Genomic DNA, 12,260 nt, shown 5'->3' with positions numbered 1-12,260 from the left:
TCATTACATACCACTCATTACAAACACTCTATGTGCTCTCTGAGCTCATCTGAAGAGAATAGAATTGAGTCGATGACTTGAGTTACGATTTTCTCCATTCTCCTAAGGACTGTACATAATTAGTACCATTCTAGATGACACAGGGACTTAGGGCTGAATTTTCTCCTGCAAACCTAATTGAGAAAGCCTGTGATAGACACTAGCACACCTCCTTCTCTTTCCCCCTACTCCCAGACTGCTCTGGCCTCAAACCCATCCTATCTATTTCACCAATGGCCGACACTGTCCTGTCTGCACCCAGAGCAAGAAGCACCCACAGGGAAAAGTTATTTTTAAATATCCAACTTTATATATTTAAAGCCTCATCTTTCCTTATAAGCTATTATTTTTCTCTTCCATTCCTACCTTTGTCAAGCTCAGCATATAACAAGTCATCTTTTTGTGACATCAAAGTCTTCCTGGAGATCTAGAATCTACAATTTCTAAATATTTTGCATAACGTATAAAGTGCATATAAATTGAGTTATCCTATACCTGTGAACTGATGAGAATTATTCTGCTCAAACAAGTGGTGAAAACCTTTGCTTGACTCTCCTAAAAGGATAAACAAATGCTAAAGAAAGATGGCTTTCAACTACAGTGAAAGGTTTTTGTGATATGTGCTAACTGGAAAAAGTACATTTTTACTAAGCCATAGCAAATAATTTTAAAAGAATATCATTCCACAGTATATGGATCTTTTTCATTATACTGCAATGTAATTTGAAACTAGATTATTTTCCTTGCTAACACTGAGAAGCAACAATTTGTTTAGCTTATCTAGTGATGATCTTTTTCCTCTTAAAGGTGACAATGATTCTAAAACAAGAATATCTGATTAGCCGGGCGTGGTGGCGGGCGCCTGTAGTCCCAGCTACTCAGAGAGGCTGAGGCAGGAGAATGGCGTGAACCCGGGAGGCGGAGCTTGCAGTGAGCCGAGATTGCGCCACTGCACTCCAGCCTGGGCGACAGAGCAAGACTCCGTCTCAAGAAAAAAAAAAAAAAAAAAAAAAAAAAGAATATCTGAAAACAGTCGAAAAAACTATCCCAACACTTCAATACATTGGAACAGTAGTCATATCACACTGTACTATAGACCATGGGTTGATCAATTTTTTCTGTAAACGGACAGACAGTAAATATCAGGCTTTGTGGGCTATAGTTTCTGTGGCAGCTACTCTGCCACAGAAAAGCAGCCATAGACAAGTAAAAGAATGATCTTGGTTGTGTTCCAACAAACTTTATGAACACTAAATATTCATGTTAATTTTCACGTATCATACAAGTCTTTTAAAAAAACATTTAAAATTATAAACACAATTCCTAGCTCACAGGCCATAAAAAGCAGGCAGCAGGCTGGATTTGAACCACAGGCCATAGTTGGCTGTCTCTTAAACAGGCTTTTATACGTTATGCAAAGTGTTTCAAATTCCAGAGACTTTGGAGACTTCTCGATTTTTAGATTTCTCATTTTAAAACATATATAATAGAAGTTTTCTTTCTGGATCAATATACTCACATGAGAGAAAATAATTCAGAAAAAAATAAAATTCCTTACTTAAAAGGGAAAAGCTATAAAACAAATGTTTCATCTTAAAATATATTTAGGAAATGTAAAATTAAAGATTAAAAATTTTATTCTATGCAACATAAAATAATATGCATAAATCTGGCACATAATTTCTTAGTTTTTACTTTAGAAAAAAGACAGTAAGAAAAAAGTTTATAAATTTCTCAGTCCCTTTTATACAAAGTTGCAACTGAAACCAGCAATCACTTACGTGTACAACCATCAACTCTGAATATAATGTGAATTATACCTAGGTAACTGTAATTTACCTAGATGAGTTCTGCCTGCTTTTTGAAAAATGCACATTTACATCACAGAATACTGTGGCTTCTACAATTTGTAACAATTTTGAAAACAAAATTCCTGCCTCCATAATATAAGGAAACAAGAATACTCTTTCCATAGTCATCATCCTGTATAAAAAAAAACTTCATAGTCTGATTTACCTTTGTCAAAGGTAAAATGATTCACATTTGCATGGATTACTCTGATCCTCAGTAGTTCCTAAACACAAAATAAATTTTGCATGAACCTTTATCTGGGTTTTCCAAAGCAAGTATTACACTGGCAGAAGTCCATGAGCTGAATAAAAAGATACTGAATATAAAAGGTTTACCAACTTTATCCTTTCTTAATTTTACAATAGCTTCAGGTATTGAGACCTAACTGGTTTCCTGTGCCTATCCATTGTGAACACATCTCAATCTTCTACTTTTAACACTCCTCAGCACCATATTTTCGTCGCTGCTTTATTGTGCGACGTAGAAGATCCTTTCGTCCAACTTCAATCATTTGTTCTTCCCAACACTTCATTTCATTATGATAACGAGTTTCGTCCTCTTTAGCATGCCGAATATATAACTGAGAAAAAGCATAACTGTTAAAACGATTTACTTATTTTTTGAGATAAAATGATTATTTAAAATAGCAATTAATTTCTGGAATGCTTCTATATATACTTTAGAAATTAATTACCCTTCTACATGTATAAAGGCAGATTGGAGAAGAAATATTTTCCAGAGATAAAAGTTACATGAGGAAAATGTTAACAGACAGACTTATCTCTTTGAATGAAATTGTTACAAGTTCAGATCTTGAGATGCAGGAAGGGGGCAGCAGCAGGGTATGATTGCCACTAAATACAGTGGACACTCAGGCTTATGAGTGCTGTAGTTTCAAATACCAATTTTATTTGCAGACACAAACTACCAAGAGAAAAATGCCAAACTGGTTCTGAGAATACGAAAATAATTTTAGAATACTTATTAGTAATACAAGGTTGTATTCACATGAATCAAGCCTTGCCCTAATACATTCTCTCACAGATATCCTAAGTAGACACTTGAGACTAACAACCATAATACTCACTTCCTTTTCAGAGTCAGACAGATTTTTCCAGTTTTCCTTTACAGTCTTCAGCTTTTCCTGTAAAACAATATATGTTTAAGTTAAGGTAGATATGGGGACTTCAGTGACCTTTATTATTCATTCCAACAAAAACTCAAGATACCAAGAATTACAGGCAAAGCCTCACCAATTCTTAACATCTTTTCTCTCTAAACAAAAACTATCAAACTGTTACAATTTACAAAAATGAATTGAATGAAGGTACATATTTTTGATTCAGAAATATTAATATTCAGGTATAATCTATGTGTTGTCATAAACTAACTTCAAAGTCTGTTTTTATTCCTTCCCTGTAGCTTTAGGTTTTATTTGAAAATCTGTGCTTCAGTGTTTAGATACAGTAATAAGAACAATACAACACAAGTCCAGTAAGTCTACTTAGTTGAACTTAATTATATGACCTGGAAAAGGTCACTTTACCTCCCTTGGGCTTGGCTCTTTATTTATAAAATTAAAGGGATAGAATTTTTTTTTTTGAGACAAGGTCTCACTCTGTCACTCAGGTGGGAATGCAGTGGTATGATCACAGCTCACTGCAGCCCTGATCTCCTGGGCTCAAGTGATCCTCCTGTCTCAACTTCTGGAGTAGCTGGGACCACAGGTATGCACCACCATGCCTGGTTAATTTTTTAAAAAACTTTTTTGTAAAGATGGGGTCTTACCACGTTGCCCAGGGCTGGTCTTGAACTCCTGGAATCAAGCAACTCTCCCACCCCAGCTTCCCAAATTGTTAGGATTACAGGCATGAGCCACTGTGCCCAGCCAAAGATGTTTACTTTTGCTCTCCCTAAAATCTCATTAAACAAAGAAATCTTTTTAAAGGATAAACTCACATGAACAAAGAACAGAAAAGGGCACTATCAACACAAAATTCTGGGAGCTGAAAAGCAGATGCATTAGTGGTAACTGACTTAGCTGACAAAAGAAAGCTAATTGTTAAACTGACAGTGAAGAAAACCTAAAAGCAACTTGATTTACGATACAGAATTCCCAAATATCTTAGGAATTGGCAGCACCAGATAGGTGTAAAACAGGTGAAGCTAAGGTTAAACACAAGATTGGCTGAAAGACTGTTTAAAAAGAGATTAGGGCCGGGTGCGGTGGCTCACGCCTGTAATCCCAGAACTTCGGGAGGCCGAGGCAGGCAGATTATGAGGTCAGGAGTTCCAGACCAGCTTGGCCAATATGGTGAAACCCCATCTCTACTAAAAACATAAAAAAATTAGCCAGGTGTGGTGGCACGTGCCTGTGGTCCCAGCTACTAGGGAGGCTGAGGCAGGAGAATCGCTTGAACCCAGGAGACGCAGGTTGCAGTGAGCCGAGATTGCGCCGCTGCACTCCAGCCTGGGCCACAGAGTGAGACTCCGACTCAAAAAGAATACACAGAGGTTGGGTCAGGCACAGTGGCTCACACCTGTAATCTCAGCACTTTGAGAGGCTGAGGTGGGTGGATCACCTGAGCTCAGGAATTCAAGACCAGCCTGGGGTAATATGGTGAGACCCCATCTCTACAAAATACCCAAAAAATTAGCCAGGCTTGGTGGCACATGTCTGTAGACCTAGCTACTCAAGAGGTTGAGGTGGGAAAATTGCTTGGGCCCAGAAGGCAGAGGCTACAGTGAGCTGAGATAGTGCTACTGCACTCCAGCCAGTATAACAGGCTGCCTGTCTCAAAAAAAAAAAAAGAGGTTAAATTTCTACCATGGCAAATTTTAGGACATTTATCCTCTCTGGAGAGTAAAATAGTGTCACTCTGTGAAAACCAGGTACAGCTACAGTTGAAGGAAATGGTACCATGCTAAAAGCAGAGAGATTAAGTTAAAATGTATCCAGCAGTTCAGAAAAAACAAACAAACAAAAAAAGGCAAGAAGGCTAAAGGAAAACAGTATGGAAAAAATAAGAAAATTAGAGGACCAGCTCAGAAGATGCATATACAAGTAGCAGGAGTTCTAAAGGGGAGGAAAAAAAAGCACCAGATCACATTCAAAGGACCAATAATCAGAACAGTTTTAAATTTCTCAAAAGCAGTACAATAAGGTAGAAGAAAAGGAATTTTTACATTTTGAAGAAATATGTTTTCCAAACTAGAATTCTATGCCCAGTCTAACAAGTGAATGTGAGGATACAGACATTTTCAGACATGCAAAACTCAAAAATTTAATCTCCCATGCACCCTTACTGGGAAAGATGCTAACAAGAATCAGAGTAAACCAAAAAAGTAAACAACAGAAGCAAAAGCAGCACCACAAGGATAATGAAGGAGATCTCAAGATGCTAGCTGTATACTAGGATTAGAAGGCAACAGTCACACTGGAACAAACCCCAGTTTTCTGAGTTAAACTGAAAGAAAAATATATCCTAAATTTACTAAAAGCTGGTGAATACTGAGGAGTTTGAGGGTGAATTATTGGTAAGTACAAAAAAAAAAAAAAAAAACTAAGGGAACAAACAAAGACATAAGCAACTTCAGGGAAAATAAGTTTTGTAAGAAAGAAAAAATAATCATAGCATATGACATAGCTCAGCTGTGAATACAGCTTACATAATCCTAATCCTAATACTATTAGGTTGGTGCAAAAGTAACTGCTGTGTTTGCCATTACGTTTGCCATTACTTTTAATGGCAAAGACCACAATTACTTTTGCACCAACCTAATATAAACACACAATACCGAACTAACCAAAATTTTAACTATATTGGGAGGTAGGGGAATTGAAACATGACAACAGTGGGATGACAGTTAAATGTCTAGCTTAAACGGTGGTAGGTAATGCTTAAAGTGTAGGATAAACAATGATTAAAGTTAAAAAAAAAAATCAAGAAGCAACAATATACAAATGTTATTTAGGGATATGGAAAGAGAATTTGTAAAGTGAACTACAGATATAATAATCCCGAAGGCAGAGTGCCAAAAACTTCATCTTAGATTAACATGGGTTAAGGATCTAAACATCCATTTCTCTTACCATGTCATATGATACAAGAAAAAAAGCAATTGCCCATTTGGAGCTTCTAAGAAGCAAACAAATAGGAAAGACTAAGCCACAGCAGGGATTGACAAGCTTTCTTTTTTCTTTGACACACTGATATGATGACATTCACATGTATAACATATCCCTAGGGGCATAACCAAAATTTTATTAAAAGATATAAATGAAGCAATAAGTTGCAATCAATTCCCTATAGAAAATATTGCAGCTCTACTCTCATTCTTTCTAGTGATTGTAAAACAGTTAAGAACTGCTGGAGCAGAAAAGCCTCCAGAAGAACTTTAACATCCCTACATATTAAAACAAATGTTAAGTATTTAAATTTAAAAGTTGGCAATGTATGTATGTATGTGTTGGCAGCTACATACCCAAATTGATTGTATATGGTAAGAAAAAAGATTTTTATTTAAAGAGGGCCTTATCAAAAGAGTTTACTGTCTGGATATTCACTACTTTTCTTCACTACCTGACACATGGCACTCTAGACTTTTCCTGTCTAAATATTTTAAAAATTAAACAAAAATATATTTCAGCTTTACCTGCGGTGAATCACCCTTAGCTTCTTGGAATCTTTCAGCTACATAAACGTTATAAGCTGAACGAGGTCTTTTTGGTTTTCCAAGCAGTGTTAACTCCTGAATTTAAAAAATTGGAGAGTCAGAAATAGTGTTAACCTCCATGAGACTTAATTTTACCTACAGAAACTTTATTCACTACTATGCATTACAGATTATTCCTTAAAGTGAATGTTATGATTCTTATATAGTGTGATTATTATATCTTGCGGTCAGAATTTTTTTGACAGCACTGTTTTGAAAATTATATTAGATTTCACCAGCTATTTTCCATACAAAACCATTTCCTTTACCTATTATTCTCATAGTCTCCATGAACTAAATAACTGAATATATATGTACAAAACCTTTTTAAAAGATAAAACAATCTTAGGTTCATCCCTGTAAGATACTACTGTCCCCTTGACCAAATCACTGCATGCTTCCACCACAACCCAAGAACAATGGGCTATTTGTTTAATAATCTTTCATCTCATTCCATTCCCTGAATGTCTCCACCTTTAAAGCTCCATAGTTGTGTTAAATTCGTTTTACTAGTTACCAAAAGGGAAGAAACTATGTAAAAGAATATAAGTATCCCTTACTATCAATTTAATTTCTGAGTTTAGGGAGTGATATTGCATTATCAAACTTAAGTTTCTGAATTTGGATAGTAAGTAGTACCTGTAATTTATAAAATTCTGTGGCTCTTAATAGCAATTTGGCTATAATCAGTAACAAATTCAACTTTTATTCATAACTGTAAGTAGGGCTCCTCTGATTTAGTTTCTTCTTCCTGAATCTCTCAGTCACTGAGTATTGAAACTACTATAGACTCCAAGCACTTTACAACTTAACTATTTCTCTCTTTGTTTCTAGAGCTATCACTAGGGATTTCTCTCCTGAGGGTTTTACTTGTAACTTCCTAGTCCTCACACTTCTCACTTGATCTCTGAACTAGTTGGTACTGGGAGTCAAGAACAATTACAAAAGAAAGAGAGAATGACAAGGGAAACTTTATAAATGTCCAATTCTTGTTTCTCATCCTCTCTACTCTTAGCACAGTGGGCTGAGTGCATTAAGGAGGAAGGGAGAATGAAAGAGGGAGGATATACTTTAGTAATCACTCTTCCAAACACCATCCTTATGTAGACACTCTATTTTTCACTCTTAGTATCTTTCTGGCTCCCTTTTACTGATCAGATCAGCCACCCTAAAGCAGCGGCATCATGGTCTCGAAACGGGGCGGGTCCTCAACCCTAGTGCTAGGACAGCTTAAAATATTAGGGTCGGGGAAAGATGTATTGGCATCTCACATTCAAGGCTGTAATCTAGTCTTTCAAAGAAATAGTTTTAACTCTGATGATCATTTTGTAATAGTGTAGGTACACGACTAGCAAACTGACCACCTCACAACTAATACTAGCTCTGTGAAAAAAATGTCTAAATTTCAAATGATGACATTTATGTGAATTAATACATTAAGCTAGGAACTACAAATTTTGAACCATGTGAGGTTTTTAATAGTTATTTCTTTGAAGAAGAAAAAAAAAGAATTCCATCCTAAAGGCAATTAATTGATTAGATAAATTGGCATTTTTCTGATGTGTTAATGAATTAATGCAGTCTACTCAGCAATATTCCATATCAAACTCACCATAATCTATAGAATAATTCAAATTAATATGTTATTCTAAAGAAGACTCAGAAGCAAAGATTCTTGCTACTCCTGGTTTGACTGTTTCATTAACTCTGTTCTTGTAGTTTCCATTACTGTTCTACTAACTGTACACCTTAAATGTGGATACATCTGCAAGTAGCAACAAGTATTTCCAAACAGACTCAATGGCAAGTGGTCCTAGTGGCTATCTCACTTTTCAGAAGAGAACTATCCCATTTCTGCCTAACTGAAGAATACCTGATGACATTCTACCATATTGTATTTGCCTATTAAGAGAAAACTACCTATATCCATAGTTATATAAATCTCAATTCTTTACCATAAGAAAAAAGTATTTCAATGATACTCACTTTTTTTTTTGTCATAGCTTTCTTTTTTAAATGTTTGTCCATGATTTCTTTTTCCAAAGACGTAATCTGACTTGGAGTTAGCTGTTCTTTAAATCTGCTTATCTCTTCTTTGTATACCTGCCACTCCGCCTTATAAGCATCTTGATATATCTATAAATAAAAAACCCAGGTAAGTCAACAAACCATTGCTGGCAAATTCAACATAGCACATGCCAGGGAAAGGCAACTGCATGACTTCAGATAGACAGATTTTATCACCAGGTGGAAAATGTGCTCTGGGATGAGATGTATATGGATTAAAACACACATTTTCCTTATATATACTAATCAAGGTGAGAGTTTAGTAATCAGCTTCCATTTTGAAACTGCTGCCACTTCTTCACCTCCACCCCATACATCCATATTCTCATTATTTATGCAGATGAGAAGATATAAAGTTTCTTTGTAGATAACAGATTATTTTTTAAGAAGTCTGATCCATCTAGTCCTTTAAAGGACATAACAATTGCTCCTAACTGCAGAATAACTGGTCAGCAATGTTGAAAACTTATGTGCTTACTTTTTTCTTTGAATCAGGAAGTTCCCTCCAACGCTGGGCAATTCTTCTAATTAGTTCTGTAGTTTTTGTATCTATGGAATGAAACAAAAAGAAAAAAGATGCCACAATTTTACATCTCAGGATTAATTTCTAAAGATATCCAGGAAAGCACAGTCCATACCACACATAACTTAATATAATGATTTAACTTTCCTTTATCCAACTAATTTAAATATAAGTAATTTATCCAACATTATTAAAAGTCTGTTATCTAACAACTAAGAAGTACAACATATACCACCAGAAACAGTCAACAGTTTGATTACTAGGATTTTTTTGTTTGTTTTTTGAGACAGGGTCCATCACCCAGGCCATCACCCAGGCTGGGGTGCAGTGGCACAATCTCGGCCTAATGCAACCTCCACCTCCTGTGCTCAAGTGATTCTCCTGCCTCAGCCTCCCGAGTAGCTGGGACTACACATAGGTGCCATGATGTCTAGCTAATTTTAGTATTTTTTGTAGAGACAGGGTTTTGCTATGTTGCCCAGGCTGGCCTCAAACTCCTGAGTTCAAGCAATCCACCTGCCTCAGTCTCCCAAAGTGCTGGGATTACAGGCGTGAGCCACCGCACCAGGCTGATTACTAGTTTAAGAAGCTGGATGATCAATTGCTTCAAGTTTTTACTTCCCTTCCATATTTCAAGCAAAACACTTTTTCAAGTCTTTGAGGAATTACTAAATTTATAAAAGCTAACAACAAAATACATTCTCGATTCATGTAACACAGCCTCATATTTCAATAACAGAAATATCATTTGGAAACAAGCTATTCGAAATTCAATCTGTTATTCTCCACTTCCTTCTTAATCTTAACCGGAATGATGGCGTGCAATTAATTGATTTTTAAAAATACCTGTTAGTACTAACTCTTACATTTAAAAGATGCGGGTACTTAAGCATGTCTCTGAAACTAACTCACCTATAATGTGAGCTTTTTTTTTTTTTAATTATTATTGTTTTTTGAGACAGGGTCTCGCTCTGTCACCCAGGCTGGAGTGCAGTGGAGCAATCATGGCTCACTGCAGCCGCAACTTCCTGGGATCCAGTGATCCTCTCACCACAGCCTCCCAAGTAGCTGGGACTACAAGCACTGCGCCCCCATGCCCACCTCATTTTTGTATTTTTGGTAGAGACAGGATTTCCATGTTTCCCAGGCTGTTCTCGAACTCCTGGGCTCAAGCAATCCACCCATCTCGACCTCCCAAAGTGCTGGGATTACAGGTGTGAACCACCTCACGCAGCCTAATGTGAACATTTTTTATTCTCGCCGAGAGGCTTTCTAGAGAGTCAACAAACATCCTGCCTGGAAATGTTTTTTTCAGGAACCCAAGACAAGAAAGGATTTATCCTTTACAACCCACCATCCCCTTGGCAAGGTCGAGGTCTGAATCAAAGAACCAGAGTGGCTCTGAACTCCTATAATGAAAAGGTTTATCCTTTCTTATCTTGAAAGCTCTTGAAATTAGCAGTAAATTGCATAGAACTTTACAGTTCTACAGAACTTACAGTTTATGGATGCTTCCACAGAAGTTGCAACTTTATTAACAATTCCCTGAGCCAGAAAAGGGAGGAGCTAGGCAAGAGAAAATAATTCATCAGTGGTCCTCTAGACCAAAGGCAACGAGGCCCCAAATTCAGCTTTTTTATCCTCTTCCTAGGGTGCTTTCTACACTATACGTTATTTTTAAAATACCGTTTATTAGTTCTCATTTATATTTAAAGCATTTCCATTTGGTATAAAATAGAACTTCCTATTTTACAGACATCAAATGATTGTTCCTGCAGTCACTGAATTAGTACTGCAATTCAGCATTGTTATTTAACTGCTTAATGGTATTTTTATTACATGCCCCAAAACTCCTTACCTGGGTTCTGAGCTTTAAATATGGGTAGTTGTTCTTTAGAAAATCGAAGGTAAGAACTTATAGGTTTCTTTGGACAACTTGCCAAGACAGATGAAAACCACCTCGGTAAATACACAAAACTACATATAAATAAAAAGAAAATAACCAGTGTCAGATGTTTAACTGTCAATATTCACATGTACATGAACACAGATCCCAAATAAGAGATGTCATCAAGATACTATGTATCCAACTCCTTCAACAAGAATGCTAGAGACTTATTAAAGCCCTGTCCTAAACGGAGGGGAGCGTCTGCAGGACTGAAGTCTCAAAGCCCTTACCTCCTAGGAAGGGCAGGGAGTGAAGGAAAGCGTCTATACTCCAGCTCCTGGGCCCCGCCTCCTCAATGCCTAGGTGATGGCCGGAGACTCGGCGCGAATTCGCAGAGGAGGCGGAAAGGATCCAAAGCTGGACAGTGAGGAGGGGTGGGAGAAGCGAGTGGAGGGTAGCAAGAAGCAAGGTACGGGGTATTAAGAGAGTAAATAAAGGCCTGGTCTCAAAGCCACCGTCCCCTTGGCAAGGTCGAGGTCTGAATCAAAGAACCAGGGTGACTGTGAACTCCTACGAGGGGCAGAAAGTGAAGGATAGGGTCTACATTCCAGCCCCGGGACGTCCTGGGCCCTGCTGCCCCTACGGCACAGGCGAGCGGGCCTACCTGAAGGGGGAGCGCAGTCGACTTCCACAGCCGGCGCACAGCTCTGCTCCAGACCTTCCCAGGGCACTCAGCACGCCCCACATGCTTCGGAGAAACGCCATCGCTCCAGCGGATGAGGCAGTGACGCGGCCCCAATCTCGGAGAGCCTCCTGGCAATACACAACAACTCCAGCAATCACAACTGGAACCCGCGTGCGACCCTCCGGCGTGTGTTATCATGCCCGCCACTAACCAGGCACTATGGGAAATCTGCTAACATCCGGTCGGTAGATGGGGGCGGGGCAGGACGGAATTGGCGCAGGCGCGGGAGAGCGTCCCCCGGTGGGCGGCTCTGCGTGGGAGGAATAGGAGCCGCGGAGATGAAGGGAAATCACAATCCGTTAGCCTGCGGAGGGCTCTGGCCTCGAGGCGGCGCTGCTGAGCCGCCTCTGGCCCCGGCCGCCCCGAGCAGTGGGTTCCTCTACCGGGCCAGGAGGGTGATGGAGGGACCGCGGCGGCCTCACCCCGACCCG

The 12,260-nt window shown here is 38.4% G+C and overlaps 1 protein-coding gene across 2 annotated transcripts; it reads right to left on the bottom strand.

The window, feature by feature from the left end:
• Positions 1-1,263: 1,263 nt before the first annotated feature.
• Positions 1,264-12,031, bottom strand: TFAM (transcription factor A, mitochondrial). Of its 2 annotated transcripts, XM_055274359.2 has the most exons (7): positions 11,749-12,031; positions 11,055-11,173; positions 9,152-9,222; positions 8,593-8,742; positions 6,547-6,642; positions 2,978-3,034; positions 1,264-2,470 (listed from the first exon to the last, which is right to left on the bottom strand). In XM_055274359.2, exons 1-7 carry the CDS (start codon positions 11,847-11,849, stop codon positions 2,324-2,326), a joined length of 741 nt encoding a protein of 246 aa, XP_055130334.1. In that variant the 5' UTR covers positions 11,850-12,031; the 3' UTR covers positions 1,264-2,323. The 2 variants fall into 2 exon arrangements, with proteins under 2 accessions (XP_055130334.1, XP_055130335.1); XM_055274360.2 differs by lacking the exon at positions 6,547-6,642 and having other exon boundaries at positions 11,749-12,017.
• Positions 12,032-12,260: the final 229 nt, after the last annotated feature.

The sequence above is a fragment of the Symphalangus syndactylus genome, chromosome 4 (assembly GCF_028878055.3).
Source record: "Symphalangus syndactylus isolate Jambi chromosome 4, NHGRI_mSymSyn1-v2.1_pri, whole genome shotgun sequence".
NCBI classification, from domain to species: domain Eukaryota; kingdom Metazoa; phylum Chordata; class Mammalia; order Primates; family Hylobatidae; genus Symphalangus; species Symphalangus syndactylus.
Note: the sequence above shows the minus strand (reverse complement) of the source record. Positions and strands in the feature narration are given on the sequence as shown.

Excerpts from the sequence above, each read along its gene's own strand:
- TFAM (XM_055274359.2), bottom strand. The coding sequence starts at position 11,849 with ATGGCGTTTCTCCGAAGCATGTGGGGCGTGCTGAGTGCCCTGGGAAGG. Across the intron at positions 11,174-11,748 it reads CGACTGCGCTCCCCCTTCAG|TTTTGTGTATTTACCGAGGT; the intron begins GTAGGCCCGCTC and ends ATTTATATGTAG. Across the intron at positions 2,471-2,977 it reads TGTCTGACTCTGAAAAGGAA|TTATATATTCGGCATGCTAA; the intron begins GTGAGTATTATG and ends GCTTTTTCTCAG.